This window comes from Chionomys nivalis, chromosome 20, assembly GCF_950005125.1.
Source record: "Chionomys nivalis chromosome 20, mChiNiv1.1, whole genome shotgun sequence".
Classification (NCBI taxonomy): domain Eukaryota; kingdom Metazoa; phylum Chordata; class Mammalia; order Rodentia; family Cricetidae; genus Chionomys; species Chionomys nivalis.
In genome coordinates, this window is record NC_080105.1 from 11,811,678 (window position 1) to 11,839,612 (window position 27,935).

General features: G+C 44.4%; 1 protein-coding gene across 1 annotated transcript; it reads right to left on the bottom strand.

Moving 5' to 3' along the window:
- Positions 1 to 1,031: 1,031 nt before the first annotated feature.
- Positions 1,032 to 27,084, bottom strand: Lpl (lipoprotein lipase). Its single transcript, XM_057752737.1, has 10 exons — positions 26,777 to 27,084; positions 17,443 to 17,603; positions 13,737 to 13,916; positions 13,285 to 13,396; positions 12,135 to 12,368; positions 10,959 to 11,201; positions 8,028 to 8,148; positions 6,480 to 6,662; positions 5,164 to 5,265; positions 1,032 to 3,199 (listed from the first exon to the last, which is right to left on the bottom strand). Coding segments are annotated over exons 1-10 (1,425 nt in total). The 5' UTR covers positions 26,865 to 27,084; the 3' UTR covers positions 1,032 to 3,198.
- Positions 27,085 to 27,935: the final 851 nt, after the last annotated feature.

Sequence of the window (27,935 nt, forward strand, 5' to 3'; positions counted from 1 at the left end):
CCACTTTACTCTGTAATAAATACAATATAGAACATATTCTATATGAACAAGAAAAAGAAAGAAGGAAAATAAAGTGATGAAAATCAAACTCATGATGCTGACAGTTATTGTTTTTCAGAATACTAATGAAAGGCATAGAGATAAGTGTAACCTTCAAAGCATAACCTTCCCTACTTCTTTTGAAATATGGACTTGTAAGTGTATAACTTACAAGGAATAAATTAACCAGATAAAGTGAATTATGTATTTTATGTCTGCATAAAAATCTAGCCTTCAAATTGACACGTGAAAACATTTATTCACAGTCTCTGTGTGCTAAGAATCAGGGAGCACTGGGCAGCATCAGGGTCCCACCTGAGGTTGTAACTAAGCTGTTGGTCACCAGCTTCTGCCTAGGAAGCCTGACTGGTTGTGAAGGAGCGATCTCATATTACTCGCAAGCTCAGAGTAAGTTCGAAGATGCAGGTGGTACCTTGTGGTCCTCTCTAGAGTGCACCAGGATAGTAAATATGAAAGAGGAACCCCAGGGGAAGCTGGAGTTCCTAATAACCTGAGTTTTAGAATGAGCACGCTCCTGGTCACACAGATCTTTAAGGCAGAGACTATGCAGATGTGTTAATACCAAGTGTGAGCAGCATTGGAGCAACTCTGGAAACTGATTCCTGCATTGTCTGCACTGTTCTGTGTGTCTGCATGCATGCTTAATCCACAGATGGCGAGCCCTGTCTAGAGCAGTGTGGAACTAAAAGGGAGATCGGCGAGGAACTTCCTGCATCCGCAGTGTAGCAATAACTTACTGGGAAGTCTGGACATGTGCGCTGTTGTAGAGGAGAGGAGCTGAGATAGATTGGATTCATTTGATTTTAGTAGATGATCGGCACACATCTAATGAGAAACTTGCATTACTTCTGTGCCTTAGCAAGTACTGTGGTTACTCAGTCAAAATTTCTGTACTGATTCTGCCCTAAAAAATAAATCTAATTTGCCTTGACTCTAGAAGGGCTAAAATGATACAAAATGAGGACTTAGTATCAAGTTACAATGTTGTCAAGTTTATTAAAAGCAAATTCCACTTCACAGAGCCGAGTTTCTTTTCCTCTTTTAAAAGCCTGTTTCATTGTACTATGGCAGCAGAGTAAGTTAGCTCAGTGAGACAGCCCATCACTGATGGAGATGGACACACAGCACCACAACTCTACGCTGCAGGTACCCACAAGCTTTCCAGTGTTTACAAGTTCTCTTACACATCCACACACAGCACCACAACTCTACGCTGCAGGTACCCACAAGCTTTCCAGTGTTTACAAGTTCTCTTACACATCCACACATATATTTACAGCTAATAAATAAAATTTAAAGCCAAAGCATCATCGAGATACATATGTATGTGTATATACACACGTATGCCTATATTGTCTTTAGAAGCCAGAGTATTCAGTGCTATGTACAGGTTGGCTGGATCTTTTAAATTTGTGAGCCCTTGATCCAAACCCAAATGTACAGAGAAAATGAGTTAGTAATAAAGGGGATGCCAGTGACAACTTGTACATTATTTTATTGTTACAATGACTCCAAGCCTGATGAGATCAGTCACTTTTGTCCTATATTACATAGGTACAACCATCCTTCCCCTAGCAAGTGCTAACATTCCAACTTATCTGGAACTACTTCTTTGACATTTTCCAGTACATCCCATGACTCTCTCCTTTCCAAATCACACTGAATGACAACTACATTTGTGGGGCTTTGCGTGTGGGTAGGTGTTCAGACACCCACAGGTTCACAGTTGTGTTCCCAGAAACAGCCTCTGGCATGGGACTCCTTTATCACTTTATACTAATATACAGTAAAAACCTTCTGAAAATAAGAGATCTAGTTCATAAATAAGTGTTTACTCACTCTTGATTAGCCTGGCACTTTCTGTGGCTACTGCAGGTGGCGACTCCCTTCTTTGTACACAACAATTTACAAGCATTGATAAGCATATTCCCTAGTCATTTCACCTTTTATGTAGTAAAATGGTCCTGATCTAAAGTCTGTACTTTGCATGATGCAGAATTTGAACTTAATCCCATCTAAACTAAAACGAACGTGATGTGTTCGAGATGTGACAGAGGCACGGTTGAGGAGAGTCCCAAACTAAATGCTAACTATTGGCTAATGAATGTGTTCAAGTTGACGAAGACAAATAGGAAGAATTCTGATAATAAAATTATGGTATGAAGCCAGGTGTGGCTCATGCTAACAATCCCAGCCCTCAGGAAGCTAAGTTAGGAGGATCATTGCGAGTTCAAGGCAAGCCTGAACAACATAGCTGAGTTCTAGATCAGGGCAGGCTACAGATTGAGACAAATGAGACTTTTCCTCAAAAAAGCAAAAAATAAATGTAAAATCAGAGTAGGCATTATTTTCTTTCAGTTCAATTTATGTGTCACCTGGATTATAAACTCATTTTCAACATCCACCCAGAGAACATTGTTAAAATATAAGACAAACTTTTGAAAATGGAGGGGTTAAGCCATAAAAATTCAGGTCTATTAAGAATTACTCAATCGAATTCTGTGTTTCTGTTGACTTGTACTTTGTCATGGTGAGACCAAGGCTCAGGACTTTGTGAGCTCTGGCCTCCACTGTTTTTTACTAAGTCACACATTGCTCATTATTTTTTGGGGAGGAAGCGGGTGTGCTTCATCCGAAAGGTAAAAGAACTAGTTACAAAGTACAGGGTTTCAACTGCTAAAGAAACAGATTTGACTCATGCCACAAAAATGTCATCTATACTAGACTTGGAGAAAACTCTGGAAAGAGTCTCAGTATAAAGCCCCAGAATTCTAACAAAATAAGAAGCCCTCACTAATTGTTGACCATGACCAAACGGGCCATACAAAGGAGTCTTATTTATCGGGAACAAATGATTCCTTCTTAAGGGACAAAAGATGCCATGCTTCTCCTATCTCCTGTCCTCTGATGCTGGAAGACATGCTATTGGCCATGAGACTCCTCACTTTGCATTAGTCACGTTTTAGTATTTGAGCCTGTCTTCTAATTTAACTAACAAGATCGAGATTAATACTCAGGAAAACCCACTTTCAAACACCCAAACAAGGGTATTTTTTTCTTTTTTTTATAAAATTTACTTTGTTTACTTCAGTCTTCAAAGAACTCATGTGCTTTCTTCTCTTGCTGGTCTGTCCAGTTTCTGAGGAAAAACAGAAGAAAGGCAATTTGCCATCTGCTTTTCGCTTACAAACCTTTGGCCCACCCCACCACTGTCATGATGAAGTGTCCAAGTAACACTCAGAGCAAAGCTTGTGAGCGGGTGATAACGAATCTGGGGAAGCAGGGTGCCCAGAGCAGTGGGCACACTTGATGCATTTATAGGTAAGCTCCTGTTTGAGCATCATCTTCAGAAGGCTGTCGTGTGTGGCTGAAGTCACAAAGCTTTCCTTGGATGCTAAGCATAATGAGAAGCTTGTCACTCTTCTCTTGGAATGTGAGCCTTCTCAAGAGTGAACAGGGGGTGGCAGACTGCGATCCTGTGAGGTGAAACCCTGAAGGCTACTGTTGGTCTGATTCATAATGCCCTCCTAAAATATAAAGTGCATTGCAAGAGACGGCTGCCTATGTATTCGTTGTTTGGAAATCCTATGAGTTGACCAAAGATATGTCATTAGACCTTCTTCGGTAGTTTCTTATAAATAGTCTGATCAGAACGTTTCATAAACAGTTGGGGTTATTTTATGGGGGGTTTAGCTTACGTTTATAAGTGGGGATTTTGTTTTTGTATTCACATATCTACTTAAAAAGTTGCAGATTGTTTGAGGGGAAGGTAGGTGAGTATAAGCGCGTTCACATTCTTAGCTAAATTTTCTACTGGAGACCCCATTTTTAGAGAGGAGGCAAGTGTGAAGGTGCCTTGGATCCGCGATCTGTAAGTGGCAAAGCACTTATGGTGTGGTGGAAATTTCTGCCCTTAGCTGAGAGTCATTTTGCCAGCTTAATATTGGCAGCTATTCCCCTTGGCATTCAGATCCACATGGTCTCATTTTTCATTCACTTTCATAATTCTATGTTTGTGATATGAAAACATACAGATGCCACATATGTATAGTGGTAAAGGATATAAATCAAATTGTTATTCACATGTCAAATGTTACCGATAAGGCCTTATTGGTTGTACTTTATTGATGTCTGTTTTTCCTCATCTATCTATAGTTTGAACATATATAATTTATATTTAAGTAGACATTTTAAAGGAGGTCTTCCACATGGGTCTGTCAATATTCTTTTTCTGAAGAGGCGATTTTTACTTGGAGCGTTAGTCTATAATAATCTAGGAATCAGGATAAAGCAAAAGCAAGTGCTTTCCCTATTTCCCAGTGCCTCTGTGGCCAGCCTTTGTTGTGGGTTCCGTGGCACTGCTTTGTGGCCCTATCTAATAGTGTAACCCATCCTTTAATAAGTGTAACCCATTCGCACTTGGAGTCTGGCAGGGGCGTGAGGGGCGGGATGAAAACTGCAGATCCTGAGAACTTGGGAGAGGAGATGGAAGGTCACATGCTCGGTCTCCACTTAGCACTGACGTGTTGGAAAGATTCTCAGCCAGCTGCCATGTGGATTAGCTCGAGAGGTCATGGAGGACAAGCCAGCAGTTGTTTTGAGATGGGAGAACAGTTTCCTGTATGCTTATTCCACTTTCTCTCCATCTTTGAGGTTTTGATACAGTTTAGGTCTCCCCTGTGGTCCTATGTCCTGGAGTCTGTGGCATTTGGAGAGAGAATGTCACTATGTGGCTACAGCTAATATGAGACACTCTCACCCCTGGATAACTCGCAGGAGGAGTTGAACCCACTGTCACACGCTCCCTACTTCAGACAGCATCTATGCAGCTAACAGACTTGCAGCAGTGGCAAATGCACAAGTGAAGACTTGTGGGTAGTTCAAAAGTATCGTAAAATTTAACTTGTTTATCTGGGATGAAGGTCAGCAAGGTAAGAAAGAAAAAAAGAGAATATTAAGGAGTTAAAAGAAATAAATAAAGCAAGTGACCATAAGATAAGAAAGAAGGGCTAAGAGAGACCCCTAAAGACGGGGACCACAAGAACTGCTGGGCAGAGGCCACTTGGAGAAAAGGCTTTGAGAGCTGGGGGTCAAGATGCTCACCAGCCAGACTTCTTCAGAGACTTGTCATGGCATTTCACAAACACCGCGGCATCCTTTCCCTTTTGTAGCTGCGATACCTTCTCCCTTGCACAGAAGATGACCCTGTGGAAGAAAGTAGACGAAGCATGGAACAATAAGAATAATAAGAACAACCGCTCAAAATGGGTCAGGATTATTTAAATCTTTCATGATCCCATTAACTGTGGTGACATTTCTGATAGTTAAGTGTGACACGGGGGTCGTATCTCACTCTGGAGGTCTGACCAGGAGAGGAGTCACGGAAGCACCTCTGAGAATTGCATCAGAGAATTAGGACGGCAGTCTTCAATTGATTTGGGAACAAAGACTCTGCAGAATTTCTCTATCTGTAGCGTGTCTTAACAGTTTTTGTAAACAATAACAACAACAACAAGAAGAAATAACTTCTCAATTATATTTTAAAGAGTTGTTTCTATCAATGGTATACTTGCAAAATCCCTGAACATGTTTTTGAGGATTTCAATTGTATGGGGGCCTTTTATACAAATTATTTTATAGATATGTGTGGGGTGGACTGAGAATCCCCTGTTTCTTAAAGAGTTACTTTTAGCCCTTCGATGATACCATCTCTAAGATTTTTTTTTCCATGTTTTGTAACTATTTTGCGCTTGCAGGAAATAGTGCTGGACGAATAGTGAGATTGCCTGCTTCTGATCCCAGCTGTCATTCCAAATAACTTTGGTCAGCTCAGGGTTTACACATTCCCTACTTGAAATACAGAAATTCTGCAGGCTAAGCAACCCCAACCCGAAAAATTCCCAAATGTTCCAAAATCTGAGTTTTTGAATACCAAGCGGGAAATTGCACACCTGACCTCATGTGGCACATTGGGGTCAGAACGCACAGTCACTGAAAATGTACAAACTACCTGCACACTATGTGTGCAAGACCAACGTGAAACACAAGTTGGCCCCTTCTCCAAGATATCTCATTTTATATAGGCAACTATTCCAAGATCTGAAAATAAAAACAATGCAAGTCCAGACCCTTCCAGTCCCAAGCACGGTCAATGCTCAGCCTGTCCTTCTTCCTCTGTGTGGCCATAAAAGACTGTTCTGGAAGGGCGCTGGGCAATGTGTGCGGGGAAGCATTCGCTCAACGACAGGGGGCTGGGCAATGTGTGTGTGCGGGGAAGCATCCGCTCAATCACGAGGGCTGGGTAACGTGTGCGGGGAAGCACCCGCTCTACCAGGGGTGCAGGGCAGAGTGTGCGGGAAAGCATCCGCTCTACCACAGGAGGCTGGGTAACGTGTACGGGGAAGCACCCGCTCAATTACTTTTTCTGCGTCTCCCCTGCTTTCACTCGGATCCGCTCGACGACAAAGCTGGGGCTGCTCCACCAGTCCTGCCAGCTGAAGTAGGAATCGCTCTTCCACTTCAGCTTCATCATCAGCAGTTCTCCGATGTCCACCTCCGTATAAATCAAGAAGGAGTAGGTTTTATTGGTGGCGACCTCAGGCCTGGGTGAAAATTTCATAAGTTTGGTTATTTTCAAAAATCAGCCTTTTCTCCTCCCTAGATGTAAATGACTTCATTGTCTGGGTGTTATTTTAAAAATGTGGAACATTCCCAAGATGAATGTCAGCAGCATTTGGCCTATCGTAAGCTCCCACACCACTCTCCGGTGTTCCAGAATTCCACCTAACACTGTAAACTATCTACTACAGTTCTTAGGGGAAAATGCCTGTCAGCCAATTTTATTCCCATATATTCCTCTTTAATTTATACATGGGCGAACATATATTCACGCAATTCCAAAGTATATCTCCAGTTCTCCACTTGGCTTTCTCTATTTTCCTCATGTTTTACCTACTTTTCAAGAATTCTGATTTTTAGAGGCTATATTGATTTTACTGACATCAGGAGCCATAACTCACATGACCCTTGACTCAGTTTGTGGTACTAAGTGTTGCATGATAATAAATCTGCCAGTAAAGGGTAGCTTCAAATTTTCCCTAATCAAAATAAGGAGTAATGCTTTGTCATGAACTTTTTATCTATAACATTGTCTATCATCTAATCTGTCTGTCTATCTATCTATCTATCTATCTATCTATCTATCTATCTATCTATCTATCATCTATCTGTCATCTATCTATGTTGTAGAGTAGCTTCCTATTACAATTGTTCATCCCCTCCTTTCTCCCCCCCTCTTCCTGTCTATCTTTCTTGGGGATGCTGGGACCACACCACCTCCCAGGGAATGTAACTATTTTGTCATTGCTAATTTTTCTTTAACAAAAGACATGAAGACCTGAAATGTTGAAAGAAAACATGAAGTAGAGAGTAACTAAAAGTCGAAAGAGACTAGAAAACAGTATTTGCTCATATGAAGTGGTGCAAGAGTTCCTTTTTTAATTCTAATTTCTGTTGTTTTTTTTTTTCTTTTGGGATTTTGAGACAGATTTTTTGTATAGTCCTGGCTGTCCTGAAACTCACTATATAGAACAGACTAGCCTTGAACTTCACAGAGGTCCGCCTGCCTCTGCCTGAGTGCTGGAATTTCAAGGCATGGTCCACCACACATAGCTAAATTCCAATTTCTTAAGCTGGAGTTTCTTGTTTTTGTTTATCTTTTGAGACAGGGTTTCACTGTAGCTTTTAGAGCCTGTCCTGTAACTAGCTCTTATAGACCAGGCTGGCCTCGAATTCACAGAGATCCGCCTGCTTCTGCCTCACTAGTGCTGGGATTAAAGGTGTGTGTGCCACCCCTGCCCAGCAAAACTGGAGTTTCTTTTTGGGGGTGGTGGTGGTGCACTTCTGTTTCCCAGATCAAAGGCTCTGGCAAGGAGCTACAGACTGGAGGTGTCCCCGGAGCTACTCACAGAGTGAAGGGGATGTTCTCACTCTCGGCCACTGTGCCATACAGAGAAATCTCAAAGGCCTGGTTGTGCTGCTTGCCACTCTCAGTCCCGGAGAAGTGAATCTTGACTTGGTAATGGAAGACTGTACGGGAGGGGAGAACATTGGAATAAGGGAAGGAATGTTAATCTTCATGGAAACATCATAGTCCCTAAGCAATTGAGCGCTTCGGACTTGTGGAACAAATGTCTTCCAAGGCCCCCACAGGACAGGCACACAGGTCTGTATGAGGAAGTGCAGACCTGACGCGCTTTCCAGGGTGGCTGTGTCTAATTGTATCTAATTGCCCACCTGGAGGGGACCACCAGGGATATCAAATTAATAGCCCAACACCTAGAAGGCTCTTTGTGACCTCTCCTTGCCTTGGTCACCTTATATTTCTACATCTGTACCAACCATATTTGGTATTTGCTGCTTTATTACTGCGTATGGCCTTGCGTCTTCCCATCTTGTGGGTACACTGTACTCCCCCAACCCTGGTCTCATTCTGTTCCTCAGCCGTCTATCTGCATTGGGAGGCATGTGGCACACACAATACAACACAAAGCCCTGTGGTCTGTCTTACAGAGCCAGGTCCCAAACTATCCTGACTTAGGAAGTCCATCTGGAAGCAGGAACTTGAACCTCTGTGTCTCTTCCTGGTTCTTCCCCACTTACCCACCAAAACCCTGAGCCTGAAACATAGCTACTGTGGATACAATGGGGTCACCCTGATGTTTGTCTCCTGCAACCCAAGATTCTTTTTTTTTTTTTCTTTTTTTTTTTTTTTTTGGTTTTTCGAGACAGGGTTTCTCTGTGGTTTTGGAGCCTGTCCTGGAACTAGCTCTGTAGACCAGGCTGGTCTCAAACTCACAGAGATCCGCCTGCCTCTGCCTCCCGAGTGCTGGGATTAAAGGCGTGCGCCACCATCGCCCGGCTACAACCCAGGATTCTTAAGCATATTTTTATTATAGTGCTGTCTGTTAAATGCAATTTCTGCTAAGTTGGATCAAAGAAATCTTATAGGCCATGGGATCCAACATCCTTAACTCTCGTGATATAGAGTGTGACAAAATTGAATTTTGATGTTACTTTGGATATTTATATTTCTGAAAAACATTTCAGTACATTTTGTTGTAGTTTCTTGTGACAACCTTTATTTAGTTTTGCTGTTTGTTTTAAGTATATTGTGTACGTGTGTGTGTGTCTGTGTGTGTGGTGTATGCATATGTGTGTAAAGACAGGATCTCACATAAGCCCAACAGGTCTCAGACTTACTATGAAGTTAAAGATGACCTAGAATTCCTGATATTCCTGCCTCTACCTCCCAAGGACTGGGATTACAGATATGCACAACTATGCCAACCTTATATCTTATTTTATTATGAAAATAAGACAAGTAAAAACAGAAAAACAAAACACCAAACCCCAGGACTCTTCAAAAGCAAAGATAAATCATCCTGGTCTAAGGCAGTGCTCTAGGTCACAGCAGGGGAGGCTGGAGGCGGGGAAATGCCATGTGTCTCTAGGAAGTCCAGACAGAGCTCTGGATGACCCTGTGTAAGGCTACCCCTGTTTTTAGAGGTACCTACATACCTACACCTGGTTCTAGAGTTGGAGAAAATGAGAGTTCTCTCATAGCCTATGAGATTTCTTTGAATAACATGTGCTCCAACATCTGGGCCACCTTGCACAACCGAAACGTACTGCTGAAGCAGACGCTTTATCTGAGGAAACTGTTCCTTAATAAGGGCCCTTACTTCAGGCTTCCACCCAGACTTTACCACAGGCAGTTTGTCCAAAATCAGTCCCTGTCACCAGATGCACCTCACAATACAACCCCCTTGCTCGTTTCCTTCTGTATATCTTTAAATCTCATTTTAAGCAAGAGGTCAGTCTTTACGCCCAAGTTGGAAATGAGTTCATGGCGAGACGGACATATGCCTTGACATGTTCTTGCTTTCCTAGTGTGTTGACTACTTTTATGTCAACTTGACACGGCTATAGTCGTCTGAAAGGAGGGAATCTCAATTGAGGAAGTGTCTCCATAAGATCAGATTGTAGGCGAACCTGTAGGGCATTTTCTTAATTAGTGACTGATGTGGAGTGCTCAGCCCATTGTGGGTTGTGTCCCTCCTTAGTGAGAGTCCTGGATTCTATAAGAAAGCAAGATGAGAAAGCCATGGGGAGCAAGCCATTAAGAAGCCCCTCCATGGCCTCTGCATCAGCTCCTGCCTTTGGGTTCCATCCCTGTGAGAGTTCTTGTCCTGACTTTCTTTGATGATGAACAATGAGGTGGAAGGTGAAGCCAAACAAAGCCTTTCCTCCCCAGCTTGCTTTGGTCAAGGTGTTCATCACAGTAACCCAGACTCTTGAGATACTTGAATGCTGGTTGTTCTTGGCTTCGTGTAAAGCAAATTTTAAATGTGACACGTGTTCTGTGAAGTTCTAGAGAGTATAGTTTTGGTGGGCTATGTGGGCTTTGTCACAATTCCTTGAGTCTGCCTTTGTGGCAGGAAGACAGTGTTAGATAATATGGAACGGAATGTGTCTGCCCATGTTCGAATAAAACTTTATTTACAAAAGCAAGTGATAGACTGAATTGGGCCAAAGGGCTAGATCTTATAATCCCAAGGTGATGGTTTCAGATTAGCTAGAAACCCAATACTAATAGCTGGTCACAGCTACAGAGAAGGCTAGCTGCATGCTCAAGGCTGAGGATTGGGGTCCTTCTGACATGGGAATCAAGAGCTAGATAAATGGACTAGAGAAGATCCTTCTATATTAACAGAGGTACAAGAGGCTCAAGACTTAGTAACATCACTTCAATAACTCTGTTCCAGTAGACAGAATCAACCCATGATAACCGAGATGGCACTGACCAACTTTCCTCCTTCCCACAGCTCCCAGCCTACCTTTGTAGGGCATCTGAGAGCGAGTCTTCAGATACATCTTGCTGCTCCTTTTGGCTCTGACCTTGTTGATCTCATAGCCTACATTGTTGCAACGATTCTTTCTGCAACTCAGGCACAGCCCTTTCTCAAAGGCTTCTTTGGAATTGCACCTGTAAGCCTTGCTTGGGTTTTCTTCGTTCAGCAGGGAGTCAATAAAGAGATGAATGGAGCGCTCATGGGAGCATTTCACCAGCTGGTCCACGTCTGCACACAGAGACACAGGAGAGGGTCATCAATAAAGAGATGAGTAGAGCACTCATGGGAGCACTTCACCAGCTGGTCCACGTCTGCACACAGAGACATAGGAAAGAGTTGTCAATAAAAGATGAGTGGAGCACTCATGGGAGCACTTGCTGGTCCACGTCTGGACACAGAGACACGGGAAAGGGTCATCAATAAAGAGATGAGTGGAGAACTCAGGGGAGCACTTCACCATCTGGTCCACGTCTACACAGAGACATGGGAAAGAGTCGTTCTCCAGAGACCTTACATCAGGTAGACTTGGTGTTAGGATCTCCCTTGGGATGTGTCCTCACCTCCCTCCATAACTGTCAGGTTGACTGTTAAAGGTTGACAAAGAACCTTCACTCTTACCATCTTACCTTTCTGAATGCTTATCATGCCAATAATAACCGACACCCAGGCAGAAATTATTCCCTCCAGCTTAACACAACCATTGCCTTATTGGAACTGTCTGCCACATCTAGGTGGTTCCAAAAGCACAGTTCTAGAAACCACATCATAAAGGACATAACTGTAAAATTAATAGCAGACAGAGCTCAGAAGACAAACTTGGTCCTTGCCTTTCACCTTTTTCAGGACAAAGTCTCTTGTTTGCCACTGAGTACCCAGGCTAGCTGGCCGGCAACCGTCTGGCATTCTTCTGTCTACCTCCCGTGTCACTGTAGGACATCCGGGATTACAAGCAGGCACTATTGCATCTGACTTTTACGTGGGTTCTGTGATCTAAATTCAGAGTCTCACACATGCTCAGCAAGTGCTTTACCCACTAAGCCATCCTTCCCCCTCACAAGTGTGTACACTGAAGCCCCATGCTGTGGAGACAGCGAACAGGACACAATGGCATTGAGACCTAAGCCCCAAAATTCATATTTACGTGATTTCCCATTTACTCACCCCCAAGGCCCCTCTCTGCAATCACACGAATGGCTTCCCCAAGGTTGCATCCTGGCTGGAAAGTGCCTCCGTTGGGATAAATGTCAACATGGCCTACTGGCTTCTGGATCCCAATACTTCGGCCAGGTGACCCTCTGGTGAATGTATGTAAGACGTCTACGAAATCTGCATCATCAGGAGAAAGGCGACTGGGGGCCTCTGCATACTCAAAGTTAGGCCCAGCCGGATCCAAGCCTTGGTGGGAAAGAAGAGGTCCATAAGTTTTAAAGTCTACCGCAAGTTCAGTCCCTACATCAGCATCCTGCTGTAATGGAATCAGAAGGCTCTTGACTTCGTATCACTCCTTGTCTTAGGAGTTGGCTCTTCCAGTGACTAATAGTCAAAAAACAGACATAGCTATTCGAAAACGGAATCTTATTCAATCACTCCCTTGCTGTCTCACTCTCCCAGGCTAGCCTCGAACTCTTGATCCTCCTGCCGGAAGTGTCATAACGCTGTGATTACAGACGTACGCTACTGTAGCCCACATATCTGAGCTCACCTTTCTCCAGATGCTCCTGTTACTAGATGGCTTTCAACACACAGTGTAGCTGGCAGTGGCTTTAAACTTCCTACCTCTCCATTCTGAGTGTTAGTGTCACAGGCCTGCATCATCAGGTCTAACATGGATCTTTGAAACTGGCCAGTCCACAGTGATTTTTCACACCCAATGGCCTGCTTTCTTCTTGAAGGTTCTTTCTGAGTCGGGGAAGACCTTTAATCCATGGCTAATTCTTTTCTCGCGCTCTCTACACCAAGCCATTTATAGCCACTTCCTAGATGGCCGTCTTATTCCTGATGCTCCCTAGAATCAGTCCTGCCAGTCTCCCTGGTACTGATGCGAGAGGGGATGGCACATATGCGGTCTCTGGAGCAGAGGAAGGTGATAGTTCTTTCTCAGAGGAATTGTGGGCCTCTGTACTTAATGCTGCTACCCACTCCAATGCCATGGCCAGTGGATGGAAAGTTAGAACTGAGACAAGAGATGATGAACATCGGGTACAAGCCCCAACTCCATGCATTTGGGTACCTAATGGGAATGGCTCTAATTCTCTTTCAGAATGATGGTCACACTGGTTCTTGTGATAAATGAACAAAATATGCCTCTTACCAGTGATTCTGTTAACCTTCTTGTTGGTCAGACTTCCTGCCACCCCAGCAGCGTGGGCTCCAAGACTGTATCCCAAGAGATGGACATTGTCCAGGGGGTAGTTAAATTCTTCCTGGGGGAAAAGAAATTAGAAAAGGCTTGATGTAGCAAAATGAAAATAAATATTGGTTTTAAAGTATTGGCACTACTGTAAGTTAGTTTTACTGATTTCATGTTCTAGTTAAAAGAGACAAATATCCTATGGTGTTGAGATTTCTTTAATGACAGGATTAGGCAGGGTCGGATCATTTATTGGCTGTATAATCTAGTCATACTTACCACAATGTAAAAATACCCTTCTGAAAATTTGAAATGTCTCAGGAAACACCTCAGATCTTGGTGAAAAGGGGGAAAATCAGCCAACTGTCAAGTATTTTTTCCTAAGCACAGAAGGTTCCCTTTCTCAGTCTTACCTCCATCCAGTTGATGAACCTGGCCACATCATTTCCCACCAATTTAGTGTAGCCAGCAGACACTGGATAATGTTGCTGGGCCCGATACAGCCAGTCCACCACAATGACATTGGAGTCAGGTTCTCTCTTGTACAGGGCGGCCACAAGTTTGGGCACCCAACTCTCATACATTCCTGTCACCTGGAAAAAGACGGTATGTGATTTCTTCTAAATATAATTCATTGTAAATGTGACACTGTGAAATGAAATACAAGCTTGCACGGAAGCCCACTGACTCAGCGTGAAAACTCAAACCGCAAGGAGAACTCTAACTCCTTCCTACTCCTTTCCCTCCCAGGGCAACTGTGAGCACACCAGGGAGATGCTGGCCTCGGAAACAGCAGGCTGGGGATTAGCTCGCTTTAAAAAGTATGTTTTTTCAATTACTGAGACATCAGCAACTTACTCTATTAAAAAAAAAAAGGTCAGGGCCAATGTATTAAAACTTTACAGCCAAATTACACACTTTTAGAAAAGAAATGTTGTTTAATTATTTTCAATTAAGCCAGGAAAAGTTTCCCAGAAGAGCTGACTTAAAGGCCAGACCCGTCAGGCACGTCTATAATTCTAGTAACTCTGGAGAGTGAAGCAAAAGTAAGATCACGACCTGCCTCAGTAACAGAATGACTTCAAGGTCAGCACTGGGGCCTTAGTGAGGTCGTCTCAAAAACCAAAGTGGGAGGAGGGCAGGGCCATTGTACTGTAGCTAAGTGCTTGGCTTGCATGTACAGAGCCCAAGGCTCAACATTCAAAACTGAAAAATAAGAAAGGTAGATGTTTTTCAGGGATGCAATGCACTACTTTCCTTATAAAGAATGGTTTGCTAAGGAGGTTAAGGTCAGGTCACGCTGCAGCCAAAATAAAGGCTATCAGTTATTCGCTGAACTTAGAATATTTTCCTTGAAGATTTATTTACTTATTATATATACAGTGTTCTGCCTGCATGACAGAAGGGGTCACCAGATCTCATTACAGATGGTTGTGAGCCACCATGTGGGTGCTGGGAATTGAACTTAGGACCTCTGGAAGAGCAGCCAGTGATCTTAACTCCTGAGCCATGTCGCCAGCCCTGAACTTAGAATATTATGATACATTTGTTTAAGGTAACTTAATGGAGACCTACAAAAACCAGCAGAGAAATGGGAACCTTGGAGATGCAGATCTACTGGCTCCACTTGGAGTTTTACACTTGTGGTATGAGCTGTTTTAGACTCCATTTTTTGTTTATGCATTTACTAGACTAAACTATGAAGCCATGAAGCTCACCTCACTCCATGCCATAGATAAAGGGCACAACTTTTCACCTAGTTTCTGTGCCCCGTGTTGGGGCAAGGCCAGCCCTCGAGATACGGACTGTAGTTCTACCTCGCTTGTTTATCAGTTCTGTAAACTAACTGTGGCCTTTCTGGGACACCTGCACCACGCGGCTGGCCCAGGAGGCCGCAAAGTTCCCCACACACATCCACTGCGACCAGTCTGCTTGCGGGCCTAGAGCGCTACAACTATTTTAAGCACAGAGAGAAAATGAAGAAGACAAGCTGTAAAGGTGACATCAGCCCACCAGGAATCCAGTTAAGACTCTTTGAGCGTCTCTCAGACAGGATGCTTCAAGTCCAGGTTCAGAGTGTGTGCTAGCTACCTCCCTTCCTGTTACAATGACTGCCCTTTGCAGCTCCAAAGCAAGGCCATGAGAAAACAGTGGCCTTTCTCCAGAATGTAATGCCAACTACACTGACTGTCACCTTCCCCACTGCACCGGAGAACCAGCAGGCACAAAGCTCCAGGGAGTACGCAGCTCTCCTGCTGTGATAGAGAAGGTCTTGACTTCCCTGAGTCTGTGCCCTTGAGTGGCCTGGAAGCTTATCTCTGGTAAGCTGTTTGTCTGGGTTCTCTTGTACCTTTTTCTCTATCGGCATTTTCAAGTCAGGCTGCCTGGCAAAGGGCAGGTGACCGACTTAGCTATACTGCTGGGTGCTTCTAGTAACTCAGTAGCAACTAATCTAATCCTTTCTTTTTGGTTCAACATAAATTCAGATAGAAGAAACAAAAGAGGGTGGGGAAGCTGAGCACTGTCATCTACTCGGGAAAGGTCTCGTTTTCTCGATTTCTCTTCTTACGACAGACAAGCTCCAAACCAGAGCCCACTTTGCTCCCGGCAGCAAGTGGTTTGACTGAACCCAGTCTGTGTTTGCTTTGATAAGCCATGATCAGCTGGTTTTATTATGATTCAAGACGAGGCAAGCCCGTGTGATAGGGAAACGTGGGCTGTTTGGCCAGCAACCCAGCCTGAGCCTAGAATCAGAACAACAGGATCCATGACCTGAAGAGCATGGGTGGGTTTAGCGGGCAGCAGGAACAAGGGCAGCATCTGGCACTACGTCCAGAAGTTGCTTTAGTCATGACATCTTAGCAAGGGAGGGAAACTCTCCCCACACTTGCGCAACTTCCTAAAGCCCCAAATTCTCTCAGGGTGATATTGAGATGCTTAAGACTTGAGATGCACAGTTGCTTCCCATGCAGAAGCTGCTCACTGAGCTTAAACTTCTCGGAAATCATTAAGACTCATGCTGTGCACATCAAAAATGTCTCTAAACACCTCAAAGATCTTTGTGCTACTTACAGCTATGTTAGGGACTTAGACTTTCATCGTATGCTATGTACTGTACTATGTTCACTAGTGAATGGGTACATCTTAAAAAATACATCTGTATGTGTCCTGTTGCTGGCATATCCATGGAGACAATGGTATTTGCCCTATGGTTTCAATAAAAAGATCACTTCAGTATGTGGGAAGAGAGAGTTGGTAAACATCATTTTATATACATAGTTTTTACCTAATTTCCCTCACTGGAATTCAGTATCTAGCTATAGCATTCAAAAGTTGTATCTAACAGGAAGATGACCCATCTTTAACCATGCATATAGTATAAATTATTTTTAGTAAATAATGCAACCTGCTCACTAGAAATTGAAAATTGCAAAAGTAAATTAAAATATTTACATAAGACCAGCATCATATAAAACAACTTCTTGGCATATTTGGGAGGGGTCATTTATGACTATTTTAAATAAGTAGCTTTAATCATAACTTGTACTTTTCTGCCTGTCTTTTTGAAGTGTGTGCCTAAGTCTGCATGGGCGCGTGTGAGACAGTCTGAGGGGTTGGTTTCAGGAACTGTCCATCTTGCTTTTTGAGATGGGGCTCTCAATCTAGCGTTCACCCAATTAGGCTCACTTGCCAGTGAGCCCCCCAAGGATCTCTCTGTTTCTGCCTCCCTGAAATTGTACGAGTGTGACTCTGTGCGCTGCTTTTTATTTACTGACTTTTTAAGTGGTGGAATAGAACTCAGGTCCTGTGCTCGCAAGACAAATGTTTTATAGACTGAACTATCCTCCTAAGGCTTTTCTCCAGCCTTCTCCTGTGATAATCTCCTGATAAACATCTTCTTCCCACCTCCACAGAGGATTCAAGGGCCCCAGCCAGGCACTGTGCTGAACCAAAGGTGGGAGTCTGCCAGGGGAAGAGTTCATGAGCCTGGCTTCGACTGTAGGGACTACCTTGAACCAAGATTGCCTCAACTCAAGCTCAGAACATAGCTGTCAGAGAACAGACAGATACAGGTCATGGGCTTCCAAGAACCTTAACCCCCTCCACATCCACTCTTACCGTCCAGCCGTGGATCACCACGAAGGTCTTGCTGCTGTGGTTGAAGTGGCAGTTGGACACGGATTCTGCTACTCCAGGAATGAGGTGACAGTTGTCCTCAGCTGTGTCCTCAGGGGTCCTTAGGGCAAATTTACTTTCGATGTCTGTAAAATCTCCTCTGGCTACAGGAAAAGAAGTTGGAGAGATTAATCGTGGTTGGGTGTTATTTTGTTTTACTTGGGACTTAGAGGTTTTAGGTTCACAAACAGCCAATGACAACAATGCCCTTGGTTTTTCTAGAGGATATTTTCAAAAATGAATACGGATCTGTGCGAGCATGAAAACTTGAGTCCAGAATCTCATATAACTGCTCGGTGGGAGTGGTGACCTGCTGCAGGAAGTACCCGCCTACAGGGTGTGGCCTCTTATACTATATACGCGGATGCAAAATCTACATCCATCCCTTTTTTCTTTCCTCCTTTCTGCCAGCTGCTCGTTTGGGATTCAATTGGTCAAGCAGAGAATTCTGATTTGTGAGTTTATCCCTAAATAACTATCTATTTCTCCATTCTGAGCTAGTGTGGGATTTCTTTTAATTGTCTGTTCATCATTTCACCTGGCGGGTTCTCCACGACAGTGACCTGTTGATTTCCAGCCTCACAAGGCAGAGGAGAGGTCTTCAGAGCAAGTGGCAGTAATAACCATATCAGTGAGCTCTGGGTTTGATTGTAAGACCCTGCCTCAAAGAATAAAGTGAAAGAATGGCCAAGAACGACACCCTCCATAGACCCCAGGCCTCCATATTCACATGCACACATGCGCATTCGAAGATATGCAAGCAAATACACTCAACACACACACACACACACACTTAAATAATTTTTTTTTAAAGATGCTGGGCAATGGTGTCGCACGCTTTAATTCCAGCACTCGGAAGGCAGAAGCAGGCAAATCTCTGTGAGTTCAAGGCCAGCCTGGTTGGTCTACAAGAGCTAGTTCCAGGACAGGCTCCAAAACTACAGAGAAACCCTGTCTCAAAAACCAATATATACATATATATGTATGTGTGTGTATATATATATATGTAAGTATATATATATAATTTTTTTTAAAAAAAAAAGAGAATGTGGATTGCAAGAAAATGACTGATGTCCCAGTAGTGATGAAGAGGACAGAGATGACCTTAACTGTGAGTTAGGCACTCTGTGACTGCCAGCCTTTTCTTCAGCCCACATCCAATTAGGGAGTATGTGGAGACGCATTTAATTCACACAAGTGAGTTACTGTGTGGAAATTCCTTCTTTTCATCTTGTCTCAAGTGACTTGGCCAAGATGGGAAAGAGAGGGTAGACTAGCACCCAGGACTTCAAGTTCAAGGTCCACGATCATGGAGGAACCTGCCCTTGTGTGGAACGGTTCTTATTATGCTGTGAGCTATTCTGCTTTCTTTAAATATCTGACGACAACACAATCATAATATAACATTGAGACTCATTGGAACCTGGAACCCAGAATCTATAGCAACACAATTAGAATCATCTGAAGAAGGGACTCCCCCATCAGAATTTTAAAAGAACAAAAGTTGAGAGCCCAAGGAAGCTTTCCCTTCCTAATGGCAACATGAGCTGTCTCAAGCCATTTCAAGAGCATGGAATGGTCAAAGACACCACGGCATGTGTGAGTCATGGTCAGTATGTTGCCTAGGTAGCTTTCCTCTTCCTTTTGTCCTTAGAATCTTCCACACAAAGTCAAACCTTTTAAAATTACAGCAAATCTTAGCTGGGTGGTGGCAGGGCACACCTTTAATCCTAGCACTTGGGACTTGGGAGGCAGAGTCAGGTGGATCTCTGAGTTCGAGGCCAGCTCATTTAAAACTGTAATGTATAATTAAGAAATATAGGTTATTAGAGTCATATTTACAAATATTGTAATTCTTGCTTGATAATTGTTTCATTATATGTAATTTTACTATGTTAAAGCCTTCCTTTTGTTTAAACAGAAAAGGGGAAATGGTGTAGAAGGTTCTTCTGCCTTTGTGTTGCTTTCATTGGTTAATAAAGAAACAGCTTTGGGCCTGTTGATAGGACAGAACTTAGGTAGGTAGGGAAGACAGAGCTGAATGCTAAAAAAAGGGCAGAGTCGGAGATACATCATGGATCCGCCAGAGACAGATGCTGAGAATTTTACCTGGTAAGCCACTGCCACATGGCGATACACAGATTAATAGAAATGGGTTAAATTAAGATATAAGAATTAGTCAATAAGAAACTAGAGCTAATGGGACAAGCAGTGATTTAATTAATACAGTTTCTGTGTGGTTATTTAAGTGCTAAGCTAACCTGGCAGCCGGGATGAACACGCAGCCCCTCCTTACAACAGTTTCAAGATGTCATTATTTTTTCCCACTGTGTAGTACTCCATTGTTTAATGTACCATATTTTCCTTATCCATTCTTCAGTCAAGGGGCATTTAGGTTGTTTCCAGGTTCTGGCTATGACAAAAAATGCTGCTAGGAACATAGTTGAGCACACGTCCTTGTGGTATGACTTAGCTTCCTTTGGGTATATACCCAAAAGTGGTATTATTGGGTCTTGAGGAAGGTTGTTTCCTAATTTTCTGAGAAATCACCTTACTGATTTCCAAAGGGGCCGTACCAGCTTGCACTTCCACCAGCAATGCAGAAGTGTTCCCTTTTCCCCACAACCTCTCCAGCATAAGTTGTCATCAGTGTTTTTGATCTTGGCCATTCCTACAAGTTTAAGATAGAATCTCAGGGTTGTTTTGATTTGCATTTCTTTGTGTCTAAGGATGTTGCTGTTCCCTTTTTACAACTAAACCTTTGAATCCTTTCATTTCAAGCTGACATTTCGGAAATCAAGGCCTGAAGGAAAGCAAGAAGGACGCACCAAGACTGACAGTACAGTCATTGAAATTGGGCTCGTCATGCGATTTTCTAGGGGCTGGAAGCATTTCCCTTTCTAGATGTTATTATTCAATGCTGTGGTTAGTTGCTGAGTGATTCAACACCAGCAGTAACTCAAGCATACTTGTGCACACCCACAGCAAATCTCTACTACCTAATGCACAGGAGATATTTCTTAGTGACTGAATTGCTAGAGAGAAATGAGTTTCGCAACAGTTGTAAGACTTTATCCAGCTAAGGAGCTTTGCTAAACCCCTGATCTTTAAAGCTCTTAGGAACTCACCGAGTCCATCCTCCTACCAAGAATATGTGCTTCTTCCTCCCTTAACCGGAAAACACTGCTAACCTTACCAGTTGGTGAAAAAGAATATTACATGTGTTTAACCTAATTGATCTGATTCTGCCCAAGAAGTTGCTTTATTTTTAGAAAGCATTTTAGGAAGAAAGAAGTAAACTAGCTTCGCTTGATTCCGCCTCTTTCTACCTCAATAACTCATCCTCTCCTTCAACAATCTGGCTTTTGTGTTTGATTATGTCAGTTTCATTCCAGTATGTTTATATCCAGTGTGTGTCACACACGCATAGAGCAGCACACGTGTACCCGTTAAAGAAGGACAGTCACTTCTCTCCTTCTTCCATGGGGATCTGGGGATCAAACTCAGGTGGTCGGGCTTGACCTATGGCCTTAGTCTGCTGCGCCATCCTGATTACTAGTGCTTCTCAAGCAGGAGCCACTGAACAGCCTAGTGGACAAGCTCCCTCAACGCCCATCTTCGCGATGCCACACCAGAAGAGGACTTGAACTGCCACACCAGAAGAGGACTTGAACAGCTCCTGAAATGCCGCACTCTGTGGTCTCCTTTACCTAGAAATGGGCAGTTTGGTGGTCCTGGTATTGCTGCTTACTTTGAAATGGCCATGGGTATTTTTGAAATTATTAAGGATGACTTTGTATATTTCCACAAGAAAAAAAAAATCTGTTTAACGCCAAGATGCCTATCCAAGGCTCAGAGTGGATTCCCCACAACCAGCATATCCACTGGACCCATTGCTGATTTAGAGAAAACAAACAATCAGGAACTCATACACCATCACGTAGATTGCTCGTGGGAACTTTCACTTTACTTTTAATGGAAGAATTGTGTGTGTGTGAGTGTCTCTGTATGTGTGTGTGTGTGACATTTTCACATGAAGACGTTGTTGCTTACTGAGGGCCACAATAGTGTCAGTTCTATGTTTGCTACACAGTCACAAACAAATCTTTCTACTGTTTAGCCTATGCAGAGGACTATTTCATATTGCTAGTGTCTGCTGCTCTTGAACAGTGTCTCAGTATCCTAAAGATCAATGTGCCTCCCACCCTATGTGGTCCCCGAAGCATGTGAGACAGGTAAGAAGTTGAACTCCAGGTAAGAAGATGGACTCCAGGTAAGAAGACGGACTCCAGGTAAGAAGTTGGACTCCAGGTAAGAAGATGGACTCCCTGAGCGTTCATTACCCAGGTACACCCTGGGCCCATAGCTGCAGTGGCAGATGAGCTGCAGCTAATCTGAGGTGACTGTTGCTAAGGAAACGGGGAAATGTGATCAGTGACTCTGCTCATCCAACTCTGCTGCCTTTTACTAGGTTCCCTGGTAAATTAAGACCACTTTAGAGAAAGGAAGAGGAGAGAGGGAGAGGGGGGAGGGGAGTGAGGAAGAAAAGAGAGAATGGGGGAGAGAGGCAGAGGCATGCAGCACACTAACACTACCCTGACAATCAGGGCCACACAGACATGTCTGAATTAAACTCCAGGGTGACGTGTGTGTGTGTAGGTACATCACAAGCTTATGCGTTTCCTTTACCATGTGATCTCTGCTCCTAAATTTCTAAGTTAATAGCTCAAGGGAAGTCTAGAACAAAGAAGAGACACTTACCCTGATATGAATAATAACCACAGAGATGAAATTAGGCTGCGTCAAAGAGCCACAGAGAAGGATAAGGTTCCATGGAGAGGTCTTGCTACTGTCAGAAAAGGAGCAGTGTTGAGCTCTGAGGAAGGGACTGGTGACACTGGCGACAGAGGAAAGTCAGCAGGTGAAAAAGCAGCCAGTGCACAGAGTCAGAACTCGGCCGTATTCAAAATGCACCCTGGCCTCTCCTCTCTCCTGAAGTATTACATCTGTCAATCACCTGTTCTCAGATAGGCACAGCACTGTAGGGTGCGGGATTGCAAGAAGAAAAAGAAAGAAAATAATTTCTGTGAATGAATCGGTCAGTTTTGGTGCGGAAAAGACAAACCAACATTGCCGCCTGGACGCCTCCAGGGGTGTGCTTAGACACCTCAGTGCACGCACCATTTGTGGCTCACCTAACAAATTAGCGTTTGCACCTTTTATAGACAGAAAAAAAAGAACATTTTAAATTGAGTAATAAAAAGAAATGCTACCTAAATGTCATGTTGAATTTGTTCCAAAATTAGGACAAAAATTCCATTATACCTAAAGGCAGGGTAGCAAACGGCTGTGAATAGTGAGTGTGGACATTGCTCAAGGAGACCCTGTGACCTGCGTAAGGAACATCTGGGTGGAGGGTCCTCCTGTAGGTATTCAAATGAAGATTTCTAACTGAAATTCAAAATTCTTGCAGAGTTAATATGAAATTACTTTTACTTTGCTGATAGAGACAACAAAGAAAAGTCCAGTTATTTTTAGCTCACACCGCGATAGTCGATGCTTGCTATGCTAACAGTCTGACTGAATTATCATATCAACATTTGGTCTGAGGGAAGACCAAATGAAGAATGGCACTCTAAGCTGGTAATGGGAGCTCACACATTTAATATCAGTATTCAGGAGGCAGAGGCAGGTGGATCTCAGTGAATTTAGGGCTATTCTGGTCTACATGCTCAATGTCTGGCCAGTCAGGGTAACATAGTAAGACCTTGCCTCAAAACAAAAGCAAAGCCAAAAGAAGGCCATTCCATTCTTTTATTTAAACTATACGCTCCACAGAGCTTCCCCCAGTCAAAGATTAGGCAGACCTCAGGGAACCCTGAAGAAGAAGGAGAGGAGGGATTGTAAGAGCCAGGGAGGTCAAGGACACCGCAATAAACCCTGCAGAATCAACTAACCTGGACTCATAGGGGCTCACAGAGACTGAACTGACAACCAGGGAGCCTGCAGGAGACTGACCTAAGCCCTCTGCATATATGTTACAGCTGTGTGGCTTGGTCTTCTTGTGGGACTCCCAACAGTGAGAGCAGGGGCTGCCTCTGACTTTTGTGCTGGCTTTGGGGATAACCTCACAATGAATTGCCTCGTTCAGCCTTCAACTTTATGCTATGTCTGGTTGATATCCATGGGAGGTCTGTCCTTCTCTGCATAGAAATGGAAGAGGAGTTGATGGGGGCACAAACGGGAGGTGGGGGACAGACTGGGAGGAGAGGAAGGAGGAGAAACAGTGATCAGTTTGTAAAAATAAATAAACTCTTAGTTTCAGAGTAAGCTATAATCTATTATTTACTTCTTCAGAAACTGGAAAAGTTTGAACTATGCAAAGAGTGGGTGTGACAAGGACCTCCTGTGACAAATTCCTGTCAGGTTACAAAGTCTACACAGAGAGAGAGAGACAGAGAGACAGATGGGGCAGGGAGAATTATTAATATATTCAAATGATGTTTCCTGACCTGCAGAATAATGATGCTTATATTGAATTCTTCTTCACCATATGTGACCCAGATCCAGCACCAACCACCATTCTGATGGCCAGAACATTTTCCCAGATAAAAGGATGCACCCAGCAGAGAGATGGTGGCACATGCTTTTAATCCCAGGATAAGGACGCAGATGCAGGTGGATCTCGATGAGTTCGAGGCCAGCCTGGCTTACAGAATGAGTTCCGGGACAGAGGGAGCTACACGGAGAAACTCTGCCTCAAAAACTAAACAAAACAAGCGAACCAAAAAATGCAGCCCTGGTGATAATAATGTGGAAACGGATGAAAAAGGAAAGTCCAACATCACGTGTTGGACAATCTAACAGAACAGAAACAGTCAGCGGAGTATCACGGTCTCCTCTACAACGTAGCCACAGAGGGAAGCTGTGCTAAAAATACACTCGGTGAAAGAAACTGAACATCTTTCCATTGCGACTCTTCCCCCTACTGACTCCCCCCACCTCTCAATGCAGCTATTAATCAACCACTCCCCTGTCAATCTCTCTTCCAGTGGCATTTGCTGCTCTGCCGTCGTTACCAGTTATTGAACTCTGATATTAGCCTGTAAGTGAGCCCGCTGGAAGAGGACAGCATGGAGCAGGTTCCTCTCTGCACTCTCTCTTAGCTCTCTACTCTCTTGACTCGGTCCAGGAGAGGCTGCAGAGTCTCCAGGAAGAAGGCACTCCAGGGCAATGCCACACACACACACACACACACACACACACACACACACTGTTCGCAGGGGAGGGGGGAAATCAAGAGCGAACAAGGAAGCTCTCCGAGCCCAAAGGGAAGTTGGGGTCACTCCAAACTGCTCCTTGCCTTTCTGGTCTTACCCCTAGGTGAATTCATTTGCTAGAGAAGGGGCTAAAAGAAGAAGCACATGATGAAGGGCAGGTAGAGGTAACAGAAAGATGATCAGAGAGAATAATTTTACATCTGCTTTGGCGTAATATTCCCCAATACATTTTATTGCAGGAAAATCGGGGGTTGGCTAAAGTCCAAAATTATTGCACAATTACTTGGGTGTCCATTTAAATTAAAGTATAATGTAGGACCTCAGGCATTTTGAGCCTTGCCAGTTTTCCTAATGTTAGAATCCATGCAGCTCACCCCACAAGGGTGACACACTTAAGTAGCTGAGAAGCTGGGTCCAGACCTTCTAAAGAAACTTAGCAAAACTTGAAGATGTGGAAGACCCCGACGGAGTTTAAAGTAAAAGCAGTTTTATGCTGTGATGTGCTTTCTGGAGTATGAATTGAAAGTTTGCTCCTATTTTCTTAAGCAGAATGGCAAACTATGCAGAAAGACAATCTGCCACAGGAAAAGTGCAATTTCCGTGCTCCCGAACACCCGAGATTCCTGTCTTCCTTGCCGGTCTCCCATGATGGGTTCTCTTGTCTGTGACAACTCAGCAAAGACATTTACAACTATACGCAGAAATCAAGTTCGCTTTCAGCTGCAGACTCAGACTCCACTAAGACTAAAATCAGGCTGTGGACGTGCCACCTTCCAGCACCTCCAGGGGACACCACCCTCTGTGGCGATTCCACCAGCAGTGATACAAGGAAACACCAACCTCCTTTTATGACTGGGTTCAGTTACATTTTGAGTCTCTGCTCTGTTAGCTCAATCAAGGTTCAAGTTACAAGGCTTCTCAGTTGTGGGCAGGTCTTGACTTCAAGGCCATAAAGAAACTTGCAACTGACCCTAATCTTTTTCTCTAGGCAAAGAGAAGTCTTGTAACTTGTCACCTGTAGGTGACTTCCTTTGTGACAGCAGTTGTGCCTGAGACGCTAGAATAAATAAATAAATAAATAAATAAATAAATAATAAAAATCTAAAAATAAAAATTAAAAAACCCGCTTTCTCTCAGCTAGCAGAATGCCTCGCCTCGGGCGAGCCTTTCTTGGAGGGCTGAAGGATAGAGTGCTTAACAGGCAACCTCCAAGCCAGAAGCCCCAGAGTGCTGATGGCTGAGCCACGTTTACCGAAGGATCCGCCCTTTGCAGGGTTTTCTTGGGTACTGAGCTAAACGGAGCGCAAAAGCTTGGAGACCGGAGCGCTCCCCGGCGCAGAAATGCGTGCAGGACCCTGGGTCCTGGAACTCCGCACCAAACGTTTCTGTGCACCACTGCACACTCCCACTCCGTGCTCTAGCCCTGCGCTGAGAGAGACAATGCCCTGTGCAGCCGGGATGCAGACAACGCGTCCTCCCACTCCTAACCCTAATGAAACCACACTCTTCCCGCCTCCGGAGGAGTCTGACCCGTGGTCCCAGCCAAGTTAGAGCCACCTTGGCCCGCGTGCCTTGCATTCAACACTCCCACTCCCTATGGGGGAGGTTTCAGCTTGTCGCTACTCTGCACCGCTCGACCCCCACGCCTCCCCAGTCGCATCGGTCACAACCCTGACCCTTCCCTGCCACGGCCCGAGGCAGGAGAGAGCAAGGGACAGAGAAAGAGAGAGAGAGAGAGAGAGAGAGAGAGAGAGAGAGAGAGAGAGAGAGAGAGAGAGAGAGAGAGAGAAGCGGGAACCCGGAGTCGCCACAGCGTGATCAAAGGCTGAGTCTCTCCTGAATTCCACTCCAGGCACCCTTCCCGGACTCCCTTTTCCTGCTGCGCCCGGGAGCCCCAGTGCGCGCCACTTCCAACTTTCTCCTTCCCATCTTCAGATGGAGAGGAAGCGGTCCCGGCCGGGTCTGCAGGTGGAGGCGTGTTGGCGCGCAAAACGTACCGTCTGCTGCAGCCACCCCTGCGGGGAAGGAGGTCAGACTCTGAAGCCACACTCCCAGGGCCACCAGGAGCAGGGCTTTGCTCTCCATCTCCAGGCGCGTCCTTCTGCTTTCCTGCTGGAACTGCGCGGCGCGGGCAGACGGACTGGAGAGGATCCGCGTAGCAAGGGGGTGAGCGAGAGGCGCCAGAGGGCTGGAGCGCAATAGAGCGCCGCAGGGCAAGTCAATCTTTAAAGGGAGAGGGCAGGGCAGCTGGAAGGGGCAGAATTCCTCCGAGAAGGAGGAGGAATCTAGTCTGACACCGTTTCCACTCCACTGCTGCTTAAGTGACTGGAAATATGCAAATAAGCCTCATCACCTATTGGCTATAAAATCATAAGTTGGGGGGAGGACTCTAAATTCACTTCCAAATATTTGAGCAAACTGTAGCGAGGCTCGGCGGTGCCAGCGAGAAGAAGGGGAAAGGGCAAGAGAGAAAGCTAGCTTATGATTTAAGTTCCTTTGCTTACCCTTGAGGAACCCGCTCCCCAGGGACCCCTGTAGAGACACGGAGGAGGGGTTTACACTGATTTACGTTAAGTATTCAAGGATCAGTTTTTCGAGGGCAGGAAGTTTTGCTCTTAAAAAATAGCTGCCCAACACTTTGATCCCTTACCCCCTTTTGATGGATCGTCTTTGTTAAAATTCGGAGTTCCTTTCCACCGTACCCTCTGCCCCCTTACCCCGCACCACAGGGACCTTGTGACGTAAACTGCTAGGCGCCTGCTGCTTTCACAGTCTGGTTTTTAACGTTGCCAATACGGATTTCCTTCTGTGGTAGAACAGCCCCACTTGCGTTAACTGATTTCTAATTTTTGCCTTATGAAAATTGTACTCGATTTTCTAATTCAGCAAAGAAACACAAGAGTAACATTTATCTTCAGAGGCAGAAGGCCACGGTCAAATATTGTAAGCTATACTGTGTGCTCAGTGGAAGAAGCCATTCCAAAAGACACGCATTGCACCATTCCAAACCCACCTAAAGACAGGAAATACATTAGTGATGGCCCAGGATCAAGGGATAGGGAGCACTGGGGGGTGTGTGTGTGACAGAAATAATCTGAATTCCAACAATTTTTTAGATGCATTGATATTGAGCTGTACTCTGCACAGGTGAACACT